The sequence below is a fragment of the Rhopalosiphum padi genome, chromosome 2 (assembly GCF_020882245.1).
Source record: "Rhopalosiphum padi isolate XX-2018 chromosome 2, ASM2088224v1, whole genome shotgun sequence".
NCBI lineage: Eukaryota > Metazoa > Arthropoda > Insecta > Hemiptera > Aphididae > Rhopalosiphum > Rhopalosiphum padi.
In genome coordinates, this window is record NC_083598.1 from 23,429,920 (window position 1) to 23,453,671 (window position 23,752).

Below are 23,752 nucleotides of genomic sequence, written 5' to 3' on the forward strand. Positions count from 1 at the left end.
TTTTTTATTAAAGTTTTATAATTTATAAACTATAACGCAACTTTTATTGTTACTTAAGTAAAATCTGATAAAATAGTGATATCTCTAAACAATATTGTAGGTGTTTGTGTAAGCATAAGGTCAAAATGAATAAATAATAATACAATATGCAATGTCAATCAAATATGTTAAATTTCGTAATAAATTATATATTTACATGTTATAATGAATAACCTTTTTATCTAATATGATGGCTGTTTACCTATATTGAATTACATTTGTAATTTATTTAATTTTATTAATTTGTAGTGTCATGTAAGTACATGTTTTGGTTTCGAGTTAAAAATGATTATTGATTTACATTTTTATTACTACACAAGAGTAATCTGAAATAGTTATTTAAATTAAAATTATATTTAAAAGAATTATTCTTTTTCATATTTTTGTATTTTATTTATTATCTTAATTAGTAATGTTGTTTTAATTGTGAAATCATAACATTCTTTGAGTATTTATTATATTATTTACCTACAGACAATACCGATTACAACTAATAAAAATTGTATCTGATTTTTGCTATAAAAACAGAATCAACAGTTATAGTTGATTATAACATTAAACCATTAAACAATAAACATATCAAATTATTTTATGTTTTTAATATTATATTTTAAGTTTTTATTTTTACTAGATGTATCCAGACATTTTTAAAATGAAAAAAAAAAATTTTCTCATCATTTGAGATGTTCTATAACTGCATGTTTTGTCTGCATCTTATATACAAAATTTGAGTTAAGCAGAATCAATTTTATATTGTTAGAGTGAACTATCCTGTTATATAAAACTTAAGAGGTAAAAATAATATCCATTATGTTTGTATGTCGGTTTAGTACAATATTTTAATTTTTAAGCTTATTATGATCAATTTTTAAATTGCAGTATTTAACATAGTCAAAAATCCACTTAAAACTGCAAGTGTCATAAAGAACATACGTACAAACACAAATAATGATCTCACATTTTAGTTGATGTTACCACTCTTACTCATATGTGTTGTCTCAGTTTTATTAATACAAATAACATAGTAGGTATATTTTAGTATTTTACACTCTGAAGAATGCATTTACTCCGTTGTATTTATTATTTCGTATTAGAATAAAATTACTATTATAGTGTTATTATTATTTATTGCGTTTAAAGGTATGAATATTAACCAGGGTCCAACGTAGACTTTTTAACAGCAAAATTCTTCAACACGTAGAATTGGATGTTATGCGTTATTAAAATGAAGACAACACATGCGATATAGATGTCTCTCTAAAAAAAAAAAATTTAATAGTTTAATAGTTTTAATAGTTAGAACAATGATTTATTTAAAACTAACAAAATATTATATTATTATTATAATATACTTAAATGATTTATCTATAGGCATATAGCTTAAACTCTATAGGCTAAATAAGCTATAGATTCTTTAACAGATTAGACTTTTAATAACCTTCAAGTAGGTAATAATTCTAATTAATAAAATAATATTTATTATTTATTATCTATTTATGACTGTATCTATTATCTATAGAAGGCACAAAAACTTTAGATAATAAACATTCAACATACAAAATTATTGAAGGAAGTTTAGAAAAAAAAATGCGAGACAATACGTAGGCAAATATAACAAGCTGCCTAATTACAAAAACGCAAAAATACATTAAATATTTTATATGTTATGTATTGTTTTAATAGATAGAAATATAATATGCTTATAAATGGCTACGAGATAATTCAAAGTACTTAATAATTAACATAAGATTAAGAAAAGCAGAGAAGATCTCAAGGTTAGATAAAATAAAAATGGTTTTCAAGTTGATAATAAAATTGGTACCTATCTAATAAATAAAATTTAATTAAGAAATGTACATAGTTAATAAGTATTATAATAATTTTAAGAAATGAAATTAATTACTTATGCGTTATGCTGTCCGTGATGTTTTTTTTTACTATATAACTGTCTTGGTACCTATTTGAATCGTGATCCTTGCTCGGCTTGCTCACGTTTTTGGGGATAATATAGTATAATATATTTGCTTACTAATAAGTAATAGCGTGTGGAGTTTCGTAATTTACCATAGTGGTATATATAGTTGTAGCCAATTGTTATGAACGATTACGAAACGTGTACACATAAAGCCGATATGCCTACGACAGCCACCCCTAGCAAAATGGACGTAAAAAGTCTTTGTGACGACGGTAGAGATCTTGTTGGAAAGTAGGTACGCGGAGAAATATTATTATAATAGAATAATAATTGGGGTCTTGGTTTTTTTTTTTTTTATTATTCGAAGGGGTTGAAGGAACTCCTAGTCATAATTTATCTCGTGTTGGCACGTGGTTCGCTTCGTCTCCACCCCAACAGTGCTTATACTGCTTATTATAATTATCTTTCTTATTGCATGTTGTTACTATACAATATATATCGTACTTAACATTTAAATCATCAACAGCGTATTTAAATTACTTAACACTTGTAGTCTGTATAGATCACATTTAAATACAAATTTCAAATTTCCAATTACAAATGAAGTGTCTTATTTTATTTTGATGTTTATTCAAATATCTAAATTGCAATTTGTATAGGTAGGTAATAACTAATAAGTAATTAAGTAATATAAAGTCACAATAGTCACTACTCACTAGCCAGTGTAGATTATAAATAGATAATAGGTAATTTATTTTATGGAATTTTATTCGTACCCATAATTGCTGCAAATTGAAAGTTCGTGTATTTTTTTTGACATAAAATTAAATCCTTTGATATACCTAGTTAAATTATTTTTAAAATAAAATAAAATTTTTTGAAAAATTTGAATGTTTTTTTCCATATTTTGGTTTAGGTACCGATATTATAAATTTATAACTGATTTTTTCATAATTTCATTGCAATAAGTGAATAGGTAATATTTTATTAAATTGAAGATTTGTATATTAGAATTTGAGTGTGAAACGTAGTTTATAAAAATTATTACTTTATTTTTTTCAATAGAATAAGGCTCAACATCTACCTAATTGACCGACAATTTTTAATTATATATTGTACAATAATATGATACGTATGTATTTGTTGTTAGTATACGATAAATTATTTATATAAATTTATCTCTTCTGGTCTTAGTGATTGAAAGATAAGTTAGGGGATATTATTAATTTATTAATTTTTGTAGTGGTATGTGTACATTTTTCTGTAGTAATTAATAAATTAATCATTATTATTTTTTGCGCATTAAATTCATTGTAAAAGATAAGCAGATAAGCTCCTATACGCCTAAACGCTACTTTTAAATAATATTATCATGAAGAGCACATATTATAAATAATAATCTCGCATTATGTATTATATGATATTCGTTTATCGTATATATAGTGACATATATTTATTTACGCGCAATCAACATTTTTAAACATCCGTGTTTTTCATGTGTATACACACTATACACGTAAATGGTTGTATCTGTATTATAGAGCAGCGCGCAGCAGCTAAGGACTTGAGGCGCACTGCAGATCTTAAATCTCTAGCCCTTCGTCGATTTATAATTAGATAGGTATAGGTAAAGAATAATAAAGATTGTTGATTTGATTTTAATTTTAGTATAGACATAGAAAATTGTTATGAAAAATCGATAATTATCAGACACCGATATATAATAATTTAGTGTGATATAGTTATATTTTATTTCAGTATACATTTCGTCGATGCTAATATTTATTGTTAATCACATTCGGGACTAGAAACTAAGTACATTGATGTATTTATGCATGTATATATAGGTATATAGGTAGTAGGTACGTGTTAAACGTTAAACCTCTACTCCGAGAGTAGAACTGTTTTTATTTCTGCGACTATTGACTCTATACTAATTTCATAATTTTTTAGTTGTTATACTGTTCTTACTTATATTTTTAATTTATGATTTTAAGAAAATTATCATGGTTTTTATTATTTTTTTGATTATCTAATGTCTTAACTAAGCCCGAGATAAAAAATAAATAAAATGTTAGCGTTAATGTATATTAATGAGTGTACAATTGTTACTTGTTGCGTCATTATGTACCTTTATTGGGTTTTTATATTTTGTCAAGTTTAATGTTTGTAAAAGTTAAAATTACAAATGTCGTTTACAGTATTCAAACACACACATTATTTAGGTTAAAACTTAAAACATATCATAATAATTATATAATAATGCTAATAATAGCAATAGTGATACTATGTGATCATCGGTAAGTTGTGTTATTGCATTTTTATATAATATAATTATTAATTATAACGAGTGAGCGATAATATTATAAAACTTCGCCGATTCCACCCGAAGGGCCCGAGGAAACCGGCGTAGATGTCACGACGGCGCCGATACAATAAGCGTTCGCAAAAACGAAAACTACCACGTGCTCGATTTTCCGTTAGACGACAACTACGCTCACCCGCTCACACGAACGCGTGTGAAAATCGTCGTCCGCTCTTTATTTAACGAATTCGTTTATTATTTTTTTTTATCTCCGCAACACCCGCCGCACGTGCGCGACCACGTTCGTAAACTTGAATGGATTATTAAACGCTAAAAAACAAACGAGTGAAAGAAAAAAACCACTGGCCAACACAATATACATGACGATAAATTATTATAATATTATTATTCAGTAATAATATTGTAACCGCCGACGACGATAAGACCGTTGTAAATAATAATAATAATATGTATACGCGATCGAGTACACCGCGACGTGCAAGAGGCCACCGGTGGCTATACACACTATACGATATACAGACCGTCGTAATGGCATAATAATTTGTTATATTGTTATTATTATGATATAACTGCGACAATGGCGAGTATAATAATAATAATAATAATAATAATATGTAATGAGACGAAAACGAAATAAAAAGTGGAGAGAATTCGTGAGGAAAGACGAAACGTAAAAATAAAAATAATACGATTATTATCATTGTTGTTGTTGTTGTTGTTGTTGTGTACACGAGAGAGTGAGCGAGAACAGCGAGACAGAGAGAGCGATCGACGAGGACGTCGTCGTACGCGATCGGCGGACACGACGGGGAAGAGAAGGGGTGGGCATAGCGATTTGGCATCGTCGGCGCGGCGGTGAGGGGGATGGGGAATTCGAGCATCGCCTACGAGGAGAAATAGGAGGAGGAGGAGGAGGAGGCGGCGATAGCGCGGCAGCGGCGGCTATTCAATCGGCGCGTATGCCAACGCCGCGATCGCGTCGCCGTCGTACTACTACAACAACCAATACTACTACACCACCACAACAACAACTACTACTACTACTACTACTACTACTACTACTACACTTATGCTTTACTCCGTGCAACTGGTGCCGAATCTGCGCCGGGGTAGTCGCACGCTGAACACGCGTCTGGTAGGTGCGAACACGCTCTCGTGATATTGTACAGTCGTCGGCCGATCCGTTCCGTTTTTCCATATCATTCGATAATAATATTATTTCGCGTACGCATCAACAGTAATACAATTATTATTTTTCGCGTACGCGCTGTAATATAATAATATTATTATACAGCAGTTATTATTAATATTATCATTATATTATATTGTTGGAATATATTGTTTTAAATCTGTGCGTCTCGCGTCTTCACGAGGTATTTACCGAGCGTTTTGTTTTTTCACACCACACGTCTTTGTGAAAATCTAAAAAATTAAGAATATACATTTATAGAAAATAATTCGCATTTTCTCTACCGCGTGTCGCGTAAAAATATATTTTATTACATACTATTATTGTCTGTCGTCCGAGTGGTGGTGCCGTTCGTTTATAGGACTTGATAATATCATCATCATAAGTGCACGAATAATACACGCGCGTATGGGTACGGCACATCAAAGTTCGCGCACACGATGAACACGATGGTCACGCCGTTGTCCGCTGCAGCCATCGCCGTCTCCGTCTGTCATTCGACCGTCGTAAACGCATCGTTCTACCGGTGACACGAGAGCCGCCGTACACCGCCGAAGTAAGTGTAGAGAGGTAGATCGACGACCATACCGAGTCGTTCTCGTCGACACCGAATTTCCGCGACAGTGTTACGCGTTTGGAGCGCCGCACAGTGCACGCCGCTCAGCACGCGCTCCGGTTTCGTTCGTGCGTCTGCATCGTTGCACCGCACCGGTACGTATCGTCCCGCGCACACGCGTGTACAGAGACGTAATACGCCTACACACCGCCGCACACCGTTACCCAACACGCGCGGTACACTATGAACTCGCCGCAAATGTACGACACGGCACCGCAGCCGCACGCACATCAGCCGCATCACCAGCTCAGCCAACAGGAACTGGCGATGGCCGCCAAGAAAGCACAGCTCGGGCAGCTCAAGAACAGGTACGACATATCGGAACTGTCCACGCCCGAGATATCGCTCGACCTGCAGAACCTCATCGACGACAGCCAGTTCAGCGAAGGGCTGTTCACGGAGATCCTGCAACAGGGCCAGGTCAAGTTGCCCAACGGCACCGGCGGCGGCCGGAACGGCGTCAACCAGAACGGTTTCAACTCGCGCACCACGCTCGCGTACATGCCGCAGCCGGTGCACTACGAGAGCACGCCGGCTTCCGCGGGCGGTCCCATCAAGGAGGAACCTCCGGAGTCCGTCGAGTTCCGGAACCAGCAGCAACAGCAACAGCAGCAACAGCAGCAGCAGCAACAACAACAGTACCTTAGCAACGGCCAGGGGGGTGCGTTCCAGACGTCTCCCGTGTCCAGCAACGGCAGTAGCTCGCATCTCAAGGCCCATCACCACAACCACCACCGGAAGTCGAGTTCCGGCAGCAACAAGTCGGTGGACAAGAACACGGACGAGTACAAGAGAAGGCGCGAACGGAACAACATAGCGGTCCGCAAGAGCCGGGAAAAGGCAAAGATCCGCAGTCGCGAGACCGAGGAGAAGGTCAAACTGTTGGTCAAAGAGAACGAGCGGCTGCAGAAGAGGATAGAGCTGCTCAGCGAGGAACTCAACGTGCTCAGGTCGCTATTCACCAACGTGGGCGTCCTGCCCGAACACCTCCACCGGGAGCTCAACAAACATTTCGACGCCTATCCACACTTGCAGTGAACCATCACACGCATGGTAAATATTATTGTTATTATTAGGTATTAAAGTATAATAATGATTGTTATGTTATCGTCGTCGATCACAGTAAATTAAATTAGTAATTTAAACACGTGACTCGTTCCGCACCCCTTTCACACCTCACGCACAACACTCACCCCGTAATCCTACCCTAATGACTTTCCAGGATATGATGGTCGGCCAAATTCTGGTGGCGCGCGTTTCTGCAGTTTGTGTGTTATAATACATTCCACAAGACGTTTCCCACCAGTGATCTGCCAATAACATAAATTATATAGTAGTTAATTATAATAATATATAACATGCGATCATAAGAAATTAAGAATTATGGCCCGAGGCCGATATTTTGCTGGTGCAAAAAATGGTGACGCGTGTATAATTACACAGTTGCACGTAACACGATATAACACTCGACTGATTTTCACGGTTAGGCGCGGGCGCACGCAACGATTGCGCGTTCGTTTCCTGCGTTCGAACTCGGGAGTAGGTCAACTCGGAAACATCGGCAAATCATTTTCGTTAAACTGCAAAGGCTCAAATTTTTCTCTCTTAAAACTGGCGAGTTCAACGATCATTTCCGTGACGACAGCACTGATGAATGCAACTGTAATAGGTATATACAACGTATACGTACTTGTAAATTAAAACAGTGACGCATCGTCACTCACACAGGCCCGTATAGCCGTGTGAAAATGTGTATCGATGAAAGATAGTAAATTGATGAAAATTTTCCGGAAAAATTACCACGCGTACAGGTGTATATACATGGCGATCACTCTAAACGCGGTATATATGGGTATACAGTGCATATTATCGACTACAGCACGCGTTATCAGCAAACATTGAGTGAATATAATATAACACTCGTATCATCGATTCAGTAATGAGTTACGTCAAGACCTGCCTTGACCTATAACTCTGGCCATAAACTAAAATCAACAATAATTGTTTTTTTTTTTAAATATTAAACGAAACCGGCCTGCACTTGACGAATCCGACGATAGCCGTACAAAATTTAAACCGCGGTCTATACCCATTTCACGGGGGGAAAGTGGTGGTTTGCCCCGCGACAGGATCCGGAAGCGCGTTTGACGAAAAAAAAACCCACCGGCGCAAATATCCATAAATCGCCGGCAATAACGATTATCATAAAAACAATATGCGCATATCATTATTACAATGCATTGGGGTACCGGAGGCTTGGCGCCGCCTCCGTCATCGGTGGTGGTAAACTGGTAATACCGATCGCGAAAAATCACTAGGCGCTTGTATCGGACAATATGTTCGGTATTACTATATACAATATTACAACAACCGCAACACCACAGTGCTGTAGTACACAACTACCGTTCTGACAATTGCCGACCTTTGACCGTCGCGTATTCTTAAAGCACCGCGTATTACACGACACAATAATAATGTAAATAATAATAATATCGCGTAACGGTTTATAAATTAATTACTTGGTCGATCTCCCGGGCCAACACAATACAATAATATACACGTACCTGCCTACACCTCGCACACGCATATATTATATTATAATACATAATGTTATAATGATATAAATTATTATTATTATTATTATTATATCGTAGAAATGACCACCGCCGCACGTATACACACATTGTTTTCACTCTGCGGCGTGCGTGTGGGTTTCTGGGTCGAGTGTATATTATTATTATATATTATGTGCGCGCGAGATGGAAAACGGCGTTGTCGCATTACATAATGATAATAATAATAATAATAATAATAATGATAATAGTACAAAATAACGCTGTTCCCAGCGCGCGTTGCGAAACACAAATATAATGTATAGGCACACTCGAAAATTCGCCGGGTTTCCACCACCGCGTTGCCACTGGTCAGACAAAACGATAAATTATAATAATATTCATCCGTCTACAATACTACGTCATATTATTATTATTATTATTATTATTATTACACGGCAATATCGATGTAATAAAATAATATGATGTTGTATAACACTCGCATATACCTATACATCCTAATAATAATAATAATATTTTATACGTAGTGTCCGGCGACAAAAGCCATAACGGTTATGCGTACAGAGGGAATCATTGTCGTTCGGGTCATTTTTAAACGATTGAAGCATTATTAGAAGCATATAGTATTAAACGTTTCTCGAAATAATTATTATATTAAAATATATTATAATATTAAATCAGGTGTTCGAGATCGCCCACCTCCCTAGCTAGGTTAGTCCGCCCCCTCTCCACCATCACCCATCATCAGAATAATAATAATAATAATAATACAATTGTACAGTGCGGTACTATTATTATATAATGTATATAGGCATTATAATAGTATATATAAGTACTAGCCATATCCTACCTACCGACCTAGTTGAGCGATTTCTTTGTGTACACCTTAACCTGTTACTATTATATTATATAATGATGTATATATATATATTGTGTTTGCGCATGCATAATCATTTACACTTTTGTGTCGTAGCCCCTTGTTTTTTTTTTTCATGTTTTGTTTTTTACGTCCGAAATTCCCATGGACCCCCTAGACCGCTCGCGAGTTTCTGTGTGCGTATATGTTTGCGGTGCAGTGTGGGTATTTGTGTGCGCGCACGCGCGAATGTGTGTGTGTTATAAACTCGCACCCCTCGAGGGCAGGTTATCAATCTTTGAATATTTTCCCACACACTGGCCACCACCACCGCCACTAACCACCCCAGTGGTGTTGCAGGGGCGCGACCGCTGCAGCTTATTCGCATATTAAAAATCGTAAAAGCACACACAAGAGCAGTTTCGTCGTCCGATACCACCCCGATTCATCAATGGAAACCGGGATAACATTTATATTTCACCGCTTCCGAATAATATAATAATAGAACACGTAAGAGAACACTGCGAGCGTAAATACACATAAAACGAGTAATAATATAACATATTGTGTAGGAAATGTGCGTGCGTAAACTGACGAAGTGATATTATTATAGTATTTATACGGTCGTTCCTGCACGACGACTTGTTGAGCGTTTTTTCCCTTTGCACGTGTACGTGTGAGCGGTACGAACGTTTCTCGCGCGACGACCTCCCCCCCTTGATCAGACGTGACGATTTCGATTCACTGCTGATGATGTTGTATTTTGTGACCGTGCGATTATGTTACGACGAGGCTTTCGATTTTCGATCGCGTTCATTGTATGGTTTTACTTATTTTGATCGACATGTTAATATATCAATACATATTGAACAATGCCTGCGACGATATTCGATAATTAAAGTTCTTATTTGATTTATTTTCAGGTTTCAAGAAATTGGCATCGATGAACCCGATGCAATATCATCTCCTCTCAAACTTTTTGGTATTAAACAGGAATATTTTCTGACCTGTTTTTTTTTTTATTATTATTATTATTTTTATTAAGATTATTACTAGTTAGAATAATAGAATGTTATAATTGTTATTGTTCATAAAAATCATTTATTTAAAAGTTTCTTCGAGACTTCACACAAAAAAAATAAAATGATATATTATGTATTAATGTAATAATCCTATAATACTGTACAACTGCAGAACATCAGTATATATACGTTAAAATACAAAATGAAAATATATTGGCGGCGGCGCTCAAACGCTGAGCTACTTAACTAATATCTTATAATAATATCAGTAGTAATGATAACGTATGGTATTATTTTTGTTTACGTATAAAAATGTAGAGCATATTATACTTTCTTTAAAAAGATATTACGAATCTTACCGAAACCTTTCGATATCGAGTACCTATATTTTTATACGAATGTATATCTAAGACAGAATATTATTATATTATGAACTATTTATTTATTTTTCTATTCGTACAAAAACCCCTTTATAATCTATGCAAATATATTATTATTGTTTTGAAACGCCGCAGCATTATTTACCCCTCCTTTTAGGTTTGTATAAATGTGCATACGCCACGAGTGTTCAATTTTTATTACCTATCGTTTCGGAGATTATTGCTCGTCTTCTTGTATTTTCTCTTATTATAATAATTATTTTACTTACCTATTTTTTTTTTTTATTTGTACATACTATTATACAAAAACAAATAACCGTGAGAGGATCGGAGTGAACGAATCGACCAAATTATGTATAATATTATTACTGTTATACGTACTTATACATTAATATATATATATATATATATACTATATAGTCCCTACGCCGTTTCTTGCTGCTATTAACAACGTCAGTGGAGATGTATAATAATATGTTTATAGATTGTCTATAAGTGTTGTACGATTGTATTGTATAACAAAATCGTAATTCGGAAGTGTTATCATCGGCGGACATTTCTACCAAAATGTAAAAACACAAATGTTCGACTCACCAAGACATGCAACATTTGGAAACGGTAATAATTTTAAAATGTTTCAACACTGTCATTAAATTATTATTTGTTTTCCAAAATATGCTGTTTGGGTTGTTATTTGTATACGTAAAACTTTCGGTGATGACACCAATACATCTGTACAAAATATACATATTATTTACCACGTGCGTTGTGTACGAATGTCCGTCGCCCGCATGTTCAGGGTGTACGAGTAACTTTCAGTACGAATTTAGATCTGCGTTCGTTACGACCGGAGCAGAATATTTTGTTCGCGCCCAGAAATCCTAGTACTTAACTATGAGTAGGTGCCAAGTGTTCGAGCGCAGAATGTGCATATTTTAATTATCATTTTTGCACTGTACAAACAGAGGAAGTATTTAACGGAGTATCGATTACGTTCGGTCGAAAACATCTTGTCGTTATACATTTTTTGCCTTAAACCCTCGAGCGACGGAAACACGTTAGAGTATTCCTTGGTCACGTACTACTCCTCCGATCCGTAAAATAAATAATAAAAATAAATAAATGTATTATATTGGGTTGAAAAGTTATAATAATAACTGCCAAAATTGGTTAGGTTTTTTTTTCTTAATCTTTTTTCGTGTTTTTCTTCTTTTTTTACAATAATATTTTAATAAATTCTTTCAATATTGTGAAACACTGTGATGTCAAAGTGCCTATATAATTAATAATAATTATCGTTATTTTCATACCTGAAAAAATAAACCAAGAACAACAAATGAGTTACCTGTGTATAGCATACTAGGTCCTAGAGCCAGATGTGAACCACACCATGCCAAAACGTTTATTATAAATGAAAGGAAAAAAATAGTTACCTAACGAAATTCCTAATTTATTATATCGGTATAATGTTACCCGTTATGTAAAAGTAGATTTTAAATATATCTATCTATACGTATATAATACTTTAATATACACTAAATTAATATTATATATTAACCGTTTTCTTTATTCTTTTCGGCCTTTCGTAAAAATATATATTTTACGTCTAAATACTATTTTTTTAATCGATTTTTTTACTATTAATAAAAAGTTACATATTGTATAAGATTTACGAAAAACTGCCTTTGGCTCAACAGAGTTTAAAATTTGTTGTAAATACCTTTTTATACATATGTTGTATAATAATAAACATTTTGTACGTTTTGTTTGTTTTTTTTTTTAATTTTAATTTAAAGTATAATTTTTTTTTACCTATTTAGTAGTTTTTTCTAGTCTAAAATTAAATTTTTATAACTTGTAAGATATCATATTTTTAGCTATTTAAAATAGTACCGCGTAATACATATTTTTTATTTTTTATTATTTAAACATAATTTATTTGTATAGGTTACATACATTATAATATCATATAAAATATTCTGCAGTTTTAGTGTTAGTATATTTTTAAAATATTATTATGTATTTATGTTATGGTTTTAATATTATATTTTTCTCTTTGTTTTACATTTTTTTCGTTATTGATTAATAAAAAAAACTTAAAAAAAACTTTTATTAATGTGTTTTGTAGACACCTACCTAAAATATATTATTTTAATTGTGTTTTAGTATATGTATATATTATATTATGTACATGTATATTCACCCTTATAATACCTATTTAACATTTCTGCACTTGTGTGTAGGAACCATTACAATAATAATAATTATTATTATTATTATATACATAACTACAAATACAATGCATGATTGTTTTACTCCCAGTATGAAAGTGACGTATCCCGAGTACGCAATAATAATGTTCAAATACTCGACAGAGGAAATCATGTGGAATGACGAGAACTCGACTGCGATTGTTAAAATTTTTTTAAAAAAATCATTTATTAAACCACTTCACACGAGAACGTAATAGTCTACATCGTAGGTATATTACGTATTACGCGTTATGTAGCGTAAAGTCGATTAATGTTTTATAGCTCAGAGTCGTATATAATATTCACGTATACCATAATAATATAATATGTTCAGTACTCTACAAATAGCTTTTTTTTTTTAATTTGAACATTGACATAGCGCAAATCGTGACATAATAATAATTAACATGCATATAAGCTATCTATATAGTTTATATACCAATTTAACAGGTTCGTTAATTGAACCAGAAAATAAAATTCGATTTTGTCTAAAGCCCTAAATGAAAAATAGTTTTATAATTTCTTACATAATATTGCGTTATAGTAATGTCATTTGATTTTTTTTTTTAAATTGGTACTTTTTACCTTCTCCATCCAGTACGGCTTATAGACTAAAGTGTATTATTTTTCAGTTCCTCATTACCGTAATACGACAATTATAATAATATATTATTATTATATTGTTATTGCTCTTAATTTCAAATACAATGATTACCATAATGAATAACAAAACTCCTTAATATATTAATATATGTACAGTTGCATCGCGATTGATGAAAATTATGTTCTCGAGAAGACGAGAAACTATATATAGCTAAGTATACTTATAGATATATAAGTAGTAAGTACTTCCATAATATGTCTTAAGCTTATGTTGTCGTTAAAATCTGATTTTCTAGGACTTTCTTCTGTGAAATTACACTTTTAACCTGTACGTAAGTATCTAAGTGACTATGTAATTATGATTTTGATACAAAATTGTGTTTGACATTAAATTATTTAACACGCGGCAAATGAGCTATTTCTATAAGACTATTATGTATATAATATAATATACCTACACGAATATTTGACGTAAAGACGATTTACAATTATAACTTTAAAGGAAAAAAGAATTATTATACGTTTCAAATAATGGTATTATAGATATTAATAATATTATTATATAATATTCATCCATAAGGTACTAGTATATGTTATTATTATCATCAATGAAACAAACGGAAAAAATGAATAATCTCTAAATATATCGCTAATCTCTATCACATATTATATTTGACGAATGTTTTTCCTCGTTTGAGTGTTATAACTTTATAAGTTACAACGAAAACATTGATATTATACAACACTGCGTCGAGTTGTCATTATCTATAAGGCTCTATAACATAATCATCATAATAATAATAATAATAATAAACAAATTGTAAACATGAGCTATTATTATTTACATATTATGTGTATACATACATAACCAGACACCTACCATTATATACCTACGTTTTACGTAATGGATAAGGTGCAAAGTAAATGTGCGTGTTGTTACTTGTTACAGAGGAGGCGCCCGAGTTCGTATAGTGCACTGCTGGTGTCGTAGTGCAGAGGACGGTGAGTATACATTATATTATACATATTTATACGGTACCTACCTATTGGCTATTAGCTATATATAATAATAATATGTATATTATATACATTTTGTACCTACGCATATAAATAATAATAATAATACATATAGGTAGAGAAACGTCGTTGTCCGTCACTTCTTTATAAATCGGAAGTAGGTAGTTATATAATAATAATTTAATATTAATATACTATTTTCATGTTAATTTCATATGTTAATTACTATATTATATACTATACGCACACACTATTTATATACGCAATGTATAGACAGGCATGTATTCGGGACTTATTGCTTATTAAGATGGATTTGCTGCAAATCATTTGTACGGTACAAATTTTACCTACCTATATATTGTTATATTCCTGTAGTTGTATCGAGTTATATATATATATATAATATACACATACTTACTATAATATGAGTATATGACACAGTCAGGGGCGTATACGATCGGGTGATGTGGGGTCTGCCCCCTGTTGCTTTTTTTTAAAATAAATCCTGTAAGAGCATTGTTAAAACAATCGTGAAAAGTATAAAATAAATTTAAATCATATAATGATATAATAATGATAGTGTAAAAAATTATATAATTACAATTTTCTCTTCGAAAAGTTGGAGAATTATTTCTACAAACCCTCAATACAAAAAATTGAATTGTTCTGGTAAAGATGTCGAATAAGTTCTGGAACTATCAAGCAAATTTAAACAAGACATCTACGCAGTCTGCATGTATTGTAAATTCCAAAGGGGTGAAATAATGTTTTTTAGAAAAACCTTAAAAATTTAATATTATTGCCCATTCTAAAAAAAAGTAATTATTATATTACAGATTTAACACATATTTCATAAATATAATACACAGTGGCAAATTTGAAATTATGGATATTCTTTAGTACAAGTGTACCACGCTACAAGTACTCCACAATATTGTATATGCGTATAGTAGCAGATATATTATATACAAAATACAGACAATATATTATATCTAATCGTCGATCTCGACATCACTTGATTACATACGATGATAGTAAAACGCAATAGTTAGTGATAGTTTGAAGATATAGTCACAGTAAGAACAATATGGTGGATTTTGTTACTATGTCATGATAAAGTTGTTATCATATTCTCAAATGTGCATGATAGTTAACAGTGGATTTGGGAATAGAGTCTAACCTAAAACCATTTTTTTTATACATTCAAAACTCTTTAGGGCATTCTATAAACATTTTAAAATGCCTATTTTTTTTACATATAGAGATTTATTCCACTGCCTCCCTCTCTCTATCCAATATAAAACATATGTTACACTATTGAACGAGACACATTATGTACGGCAAGATTTTGTATCATGCGTTTGATTACACGATGTCAAATTGGAGTGACCATTTAATGAAATATTTTAGTATTTCACGAAGTATCAAAAAATGTTTCGACAAATTTTTACGAAAAGATCAATTTCACAAAGTATTTACGTCAGTACGACACATACCTATAGGCTATAATTATGTAACATAATATATTAATATATATTTTTATGTGATGCATTGTCTTATTAGTATTAACTTCAAACAATAATTTATTTATAAACATTATTATAGCATGAAATAGTATTTTAGTATTATTATTTATTAAACATTATACATTGCCGCAGAAACATCATATCGTCAAGTTACATAATTATGCCTAACTTTTGTTGATAGTAAAAAAAAATGCTATATTATAAGTCTACTTTGCATGACTTACGAACGATTTCCATAAGTTAAAATTGTCAGTATACTAATGCAACGTCAAACAACGATACAAAATAGACTCTAATTTGCAATACATTTATCTGCAACCATGCGCTTTTCGAATATCACATTTTTATTGTAAACAATTCAAAGTATATAATACATATAGGTTATAGGTATCATTTTTTATAAATTTCAATTTTATTAAAAAGCACATTTTAAATTTAAATTTGAGATAACAAATAACCTATTAAATTATTATTGGGCGTTGGGCCATCTATAGATGGCCATGTGTCATACAATCTCATATTGTAAACATAACCAATAAGCATCATATAAACCTAATAATGGCTTATATGTATAGTTATATACTTCCCTATACCTACCTATTGTTTTTAAACTATTTTATACACTACTCTGATTAAACCTCATTTTATCTGAACAACAAGGGACAACTGCAGTATGCCAATTGTCAATATACCATCGAATTCTGAATAAATGCAAATGCCCGCGGATCTTGTGATGCAATTATGTAGGGCATAAACAATTTACACGATAACGTAGCATACTAGCATGTAGTGTTTGGGAATTAAGCTTGAGTTATAAACAATATAAACAATAAACGTTTTTCTTTTTCTTGTATACAATTATTGACATTAATATATTGCCTACCAAATCTCAATTATCATTCAATGTTATAAAAATATACCACAATGTTCCAATTTATATTATATTATTTAATATTTTTTGTGTGTTAGTAATTAGTGAAGCTATTAAACGTTATCTCAAACATAATGTGCGTGAGTATCTCTAAAAGTGTAGTTAAGACTAAACAAAGTTAAATCTGAAAACAATTTTAAACAAAATGCTTTCCTGTTTATGACTGTAATTATTATAGTTTTTAATATTTAATAATCAGAATCAGTATGATGTATATATGTATATATATATATATATAATTAGTAATAATAAATTATAATACTCGAGTATTTGTTTAATAAAAAGTATGTAAGTCCAGATATAATATATATATATGATTATTGATAAGTCATACAGATACACGTTTGTATTGTACACGCTTATTAAAATAATGATATTTGAACTAAATTGCCACACAAGATAATAGTGTACCTTTATAATATAAAATACATATTATAATAACCACATATTATCAAAATAATTATTATTTAATACTATAATGGCAAAATCAAATCGACATAAAAAAATTAAATACAATACCAAACTGGTGAAGTACCTAAAATAACTGACATTATATAAAATATTAATAACACAATATTTGGTTGATAAATGAATAATATAAAAATTTAGTACATACTATTTTAATGTTGATCATAAAATAATGAATATTAATTATTATATGACGAATGAAATAGAATAATGTGCGTGAATCTGCACAACTATTAAAACGTTTGGCACTTAGACCCCTTTATTATGTATTATCTTTGTAGGCCTATATAGTATATAGATATATTATCATAATTTATCATACACTGGTATGTATAATTACTGTAAACTTCTCGTGGGTCATGGATATGTATTAAAAAAACATTTATTATTTTATCATAGAATCTATTGTATAATGTTGTTCGAATAACGATACGAATGGTGTTGACCCCCTCCCCCTTTGGCCGTATTTTTATCAAAAATATAATGTTTAGAATATAGGAATACAATCATTTATTCGTGGTGAAATGTATTCTGTTATGCCGTATTCACGTTATCGACTGCACTGGTGATAATAATCATTTATCATTCAATTATTTTATTATTTTAACACGGTTGTAGATTTATATTATTTTATTACTGACCCCCCCCCCCCAAAAAAAAAAAAAAATCCTGGCTACGCCACTGGGTTTACGACAAAACAATACAAAACGTCAAATCTTACTAATAAGTTATTTTTATTAAATATGTTATATACTCAATGAAAAAAAATATTGATTATAATTATTTCGATAATTTAAATTAGAAACATATAAGAATATTACCAGCGCTAATTAAAAAATTAATTTGGTATACTATTAATAATCAAACTATCTATAGTACGCTGGTACATTAAAATATGTAAAATCGTAAATATTTTATTATAATTTATTATACTTTTATAATATATGAACTACAGTTTACAACAACTAATTATATTTTCATGACTCCTGATTCCCGAAAAAAATTCCTTTTAATTTTTAAAAGTGTATGTTACAATATAATATAATAAATCATAATAGATTAATAGATAAATGTTAATAAAAATTAATTTCAATCAATTTCTTCAAAATTTAAATTTTAGACACTTATAAAAAATATTTATAGTATTGTGTTCAATTTTTTTTTATAATTTTTGATAAATTTAGTTAGAACTTTTTGTTAAATTTTAAAACTTAAGCTATGAGATATAAATACAATAAATAACAATTTTCACTTCACTCATAACCTAAAATGTATGTTGTTTTTTCAAAAAGTAAAAACTTAAAAAATTAATAACGATATAATAATGATATAAAATATTAATTTTATTAATAATGTTTTTTCTTGCAATGACTTAAAATTATGTAAAAAAAATAATTATAAAAAAAAAAAACATTTTTTGAATAATGCATGTTTACTGTCAAAATAATCGCTCAAAATACTTAACTATTTTTAAAATGGTTAACACACAAGCGAAATCTAAAAACAAATTCATTTTTTTTTCAAATTTAATAGGCACCAACTTATATTTATATTTACGAAGGTTTGAAAATACAAAATAATCGCGTCAGCAATATAATATATACCTACTATCTACCGTATTAGTTACTACTCACTTCTCAATTTACGTTTGATATCAATTTTAAAATGTCAATGTGTTATATTATTATTAAACAGAAATACGATATAATAATATTGTATTATACGATATTTTATTCATAATAATCATTTTGAGCCCAAAATACAAGCAATACTATTAGGATAATAATACATTTTACTTTGTATCTATGTCGGCATTTATGACAAAAATAATCTAGAATTATTTAGTTGCTTATAGTTAATAAATCATCAAAGATTAATTTACTCTTAATATTTTAATATGGAAAAAAAAATCATACCATATTTAGTTTTCATTATTGTCGTGTGCGTGTGTATGTGAAGTACGTCATTTTACGATCTACACGTGGTTGTCATATAAGAGGAGACCTCATTATTTCCAGCTTTATCAGTAACTTTATTATTTTAATTTTTTTTGTCTGTAAGGAATTGGAACAAACCTATTCAAATCTATAAGAGCTATTATAATATAATATAATATGATTGGACGAATCGTCGAAAAACACATGTAGATATACAATACTAATAAAAAAAACAATTCAAATCGTCTACACTCTACATATTGTTTAATTATTTGAAAATATTAAAATATTTACAATTATAAATTGTCTTATTTTAAATTTTATATAAATCACACTTAATAATAATTAAAATAATCAAAATCAAACAACATGAAAACAAATTTAAAAAAATAAAATTTTAAAAACATGCATTAATCGAAACATCTTTATTTATCAAATATAATATGTAGATACCTATAGTTTACCGAGTAGGTTAACCTACTTATAAGTTAACATATTTCATACTTATTATTGGTATACATATTTTTTGATGTCTTTCTTTCAGTTATTAAGTAATGTTATAAATTCTGTAAATATATTAAATAATTATAATATACCTATTACAATATAGATATTATACATACAACGAATTATTTACTTAAGTGTTATACGAATCAAGATCATATGTTAATTTTTTGATGTCAATGATTAATATTAGATAATTTATTGGTCTTTAATAAAATATATTTAATTAGAATAATTCAATATTTCTAATAGCAAAAGGCAAAAATTGATATTTATATATGATTAAGGCGTTTTATTTCTCCTCCACAAACTTTAATGTGTATTAAATTTCAAAATAATCGTACAATGTTTCATGTGGTTACATGGAATATATCATCAGTTTATACCCTATTGATTATTAAATATAGGTGTAGGTATTTATAGCTTATACTTTAAAGGCTATAGGCCTAAAGCCGCTAAAGGTAAATTATATACGTTGAAATACCATGCATACTAAGCTATAATATTCAAAATAGACAAAACATTGAATGTAGAGTAAAATTACAAATTAAATTGATTGATAATTCTGTATCTTCAAACATATAGCAAATAAAATGAATAATTGAAACACATTTTATATTTAGTAATATTTTTAAAATAATTAATAAATTATTCTTACATAATTGTCATAACATTTTTCTTCTCATTGTTAAATATATTTACTCAGGTATGGATTGAACCTCCAACCACTCTCCCCCCCTCCCCGTTTGCACTTTTATACATTTCTGATATTAATAATAATATACAAGAACGCTTAAATGTTATTACTTATTACTCCTTGGAACCATATCAACCAAATGGACCACTTTAAAAATACCTATTTATTAAAACCGATTAATTTTAAAATGATAAACGTTAATAACCTCATAATAAGTATACTGATTAATTATTTTAACCATAAAAATATGCCGTGAGATAACAAGACGAATGAGTTTCTATTTTTATTTTATTTTTATTTAAATATTATGTTGTAAAGGGCATATCAATAATATTATTTTAATTTTAATTTATTCGTTTTATTTTACTGTGACCGATAAAGAAGTCTAGTTTGATATTAAATATATCTTAATATATATACATGTTACCATTGATCTAAAAAGATCGATCCAATTAAAACTGTATTTTTAAATTAAATAAACAATAATTAATTGAAAATGAGCTAACGTTGTTCCACGTTAATTATAATGTATTAATGTTATATATATATATAATGTAACATGAACGCGTACTACTTGATATTTACGATATTTATTTGTATATTAACTATATAGATACGTATTTATGTATACTGGTTAAGTATAAACTGTATACACGAAAGTATACAATATTAAATGTATACAGTGTGTTCAATAATAAAGGTAACACGAATAAATACATTTTAAATTTTAAAAAATTAAAATTTTTATAAAAATTCAAACACATAATAATCTTAATTTCTATTCGATTTTTTTTACTGTATAGGTAATAAAGAACTTATTAATATTGCACTCATTTTTTGAAAATTTTAAATTTAAAAAAAACAGTAACACATAAGCAGCAAAATTATTTATTTTTTTATTTCCCCTATTATTTTTAGGAATATTGATTTTGAATTTGGATTAAGTTATTTTTTTTTTAAACAACTGTTTTACAAAGTTTTTTTTCTGTCTAAAAATTGATTTATTGAAAGCGAGTTAAAATTTCAATTTATGCATGCTGTATTCATTGTATTTTGTAACAATATATGTATAGTTTTACAAAGTTACATGTGATTTCGTATAATTTTCTTTAAAATCCCCAATGAAAGTACGAAATCACACGAATCTTTTATAATAGTAGATAGACTGCTAAAAAATATGATGAACACAACCAGTATAAATCGAAACTTTTACTCACTTTTAAAAAACTAATTTTAAAAATAAGAAAAATTGTATAAGTCAATTTAATAGTCATAATTTAGTTTAAATTTAAAATAAAAAGGAAAGGTGTTATTTAAAAAAATATAGTTTTGCTAAGCAGAAATTTTTTTTAAAAATTTAAATATTTCAAAAACAAGTGCAATATTAAGTTTTTAGGCAGTTAAAAAACACAAATAAAATTCAATGTCATTGGTTCAAAATATTTTTTGTTACCTTTATCGTTAAACACGCGTACCCATATTATAATATTATAATAAAATTTGCATAACTTAATAAAATACTTTATACTATAGTAATAAGCGCGTAGGTACATTATACTATAGTCATGACATTTTAAGTTGTTTTATTTTTAATTTGCTATGATGTAGAATAATACCTCTATACTGAGTGAATATTTTTTTTTGCAATTTGTTTTTCCGGTTCAAAATGTTATTTCATAAAAGTAGATCTGTCCACCGATTAACCAATCGCCATTTAAAAGCGCGCCTTCTAGTTTCTAGATCATTTCATTATCGCGTCCGAAATGATCATTAGATCCGCTATAACCCGTCATCGTAAGAGACGTAAGAAGTTTTAAATATGACGTATATATGAAGGTACCTGTGAATTGTGATTCATTGTAGAACACAGTTCATAAAGCAATAGAATGGTGCGTGTGCGCGCGCACGCGTGCTCTCGATCCCAGAAAAGGCCTCTGAATTATAACAATAATACAATGTTATCAAATCGTTTATATATATGTAGGCCTAAGTCGGTGTCAATTGATGAGAACGTGTGACCTACATATTTCCGTGGTGGGTCTAAGGAAGTCAGGAAGACGGAGAATTTTTTTCAAGAAGGCACGATGGGCGGGGACACGGCTTCGAAGAGCTGGTAATCTGGGTTTTAATTGTTTGTTTTGCGATAGTCTGATAGCTTGTGTAGTTGTGTGTGTGTTAAGACGAGCGCGCGAGCGCGCATGTAGTTTTTTGACAGTATGTGCTGATTAAGGATTTTTTTTCCAAATTTACCATGGCTTAACAAATTAAAATAGTTTAGGTGTTGTTTTTACCTTTTTTACCTTCACATATTTTTTGAAAAAAAAACTGGCTTAACAAAAAACAATCCAACAATACGCTGAACACTCAATTGTTTCAAATTACAAATTAGTAATAATAATTTTTTTTGTCTTGCTTATTTCCGGAGCATTTTTGTTCCGTTCAAACACTTCAAACATATATTTTTCTAAAGCAATTATTGTTTGCTATAATACAAATAAGTTATTGTAAAGTTTATAAACATAAAACATGTAAAAAAAAATCAACCTAATTATTTAGTATTTATAAGATATTTAGACATATTAACATACATAGAAGGAAAATTTTTAGATAACAGAATTAGAAATAATATCAAAAAATGTTGTTGGCTCCCAATAAATTAGCACTATTTCATTTTTTTTTCAAAATTTCATTTTTTACTTAGCTAATGGTAATTTTTATTCTGCATCGCTTATTGCTTTTAGAATTACATAAAATTCACTATATTCCATAAATTACGTTATATAATAATTTTTACTGAATGTGTTACATTAATAAATAGTTTTTGATATTTCTGTATCAGCAATTATATACAACTAATATAAATGTTCTACCTATTTATTTTGTTATTTTTTTACATAAAAT

At 29.9% G+C, this 23,752-nt stretch overlaps 1 protein-coding gene across 1 annotated transcript; it reads left to right on the forward strand.

Moving 5' to 3' along the window:
- Window positions 1–5,277: 5,277 nt before the first annotated feature.
- Window positions 5,278–13,028, forward strand: LOC132920088 (CCAAT/enhancer-binding protein-like). The gene is made up of 2 exons (XM_060982159.1): window positions 5,278–7,138; window positions 10,438–13,028. Exon 1 carries the CDS (start codon window positions 6,269–6,271, stop codon window positions 7,121–7,123), a length of 855 nt encoding a protein of 284 aa, XP_060838142.1. The 5' UTR covers window positions 5,278–6,268; the 3' UTR covers window positions 7,124–7,138; window positions 10,438–13,028.
- The last annotated feature ends 10,724 nt before the right edge of the window (window positions 13,029–23,752 follow it).

Excerpts from the sequence above, each read along its gene's own strand:
- LOC132920088 (XM_060982159.1), top strand. The coding sequence starts at position 6,269 with ATGAACTCGCCGCAAATGTACGACACGGCACCGCAGCCGCACGCACAT.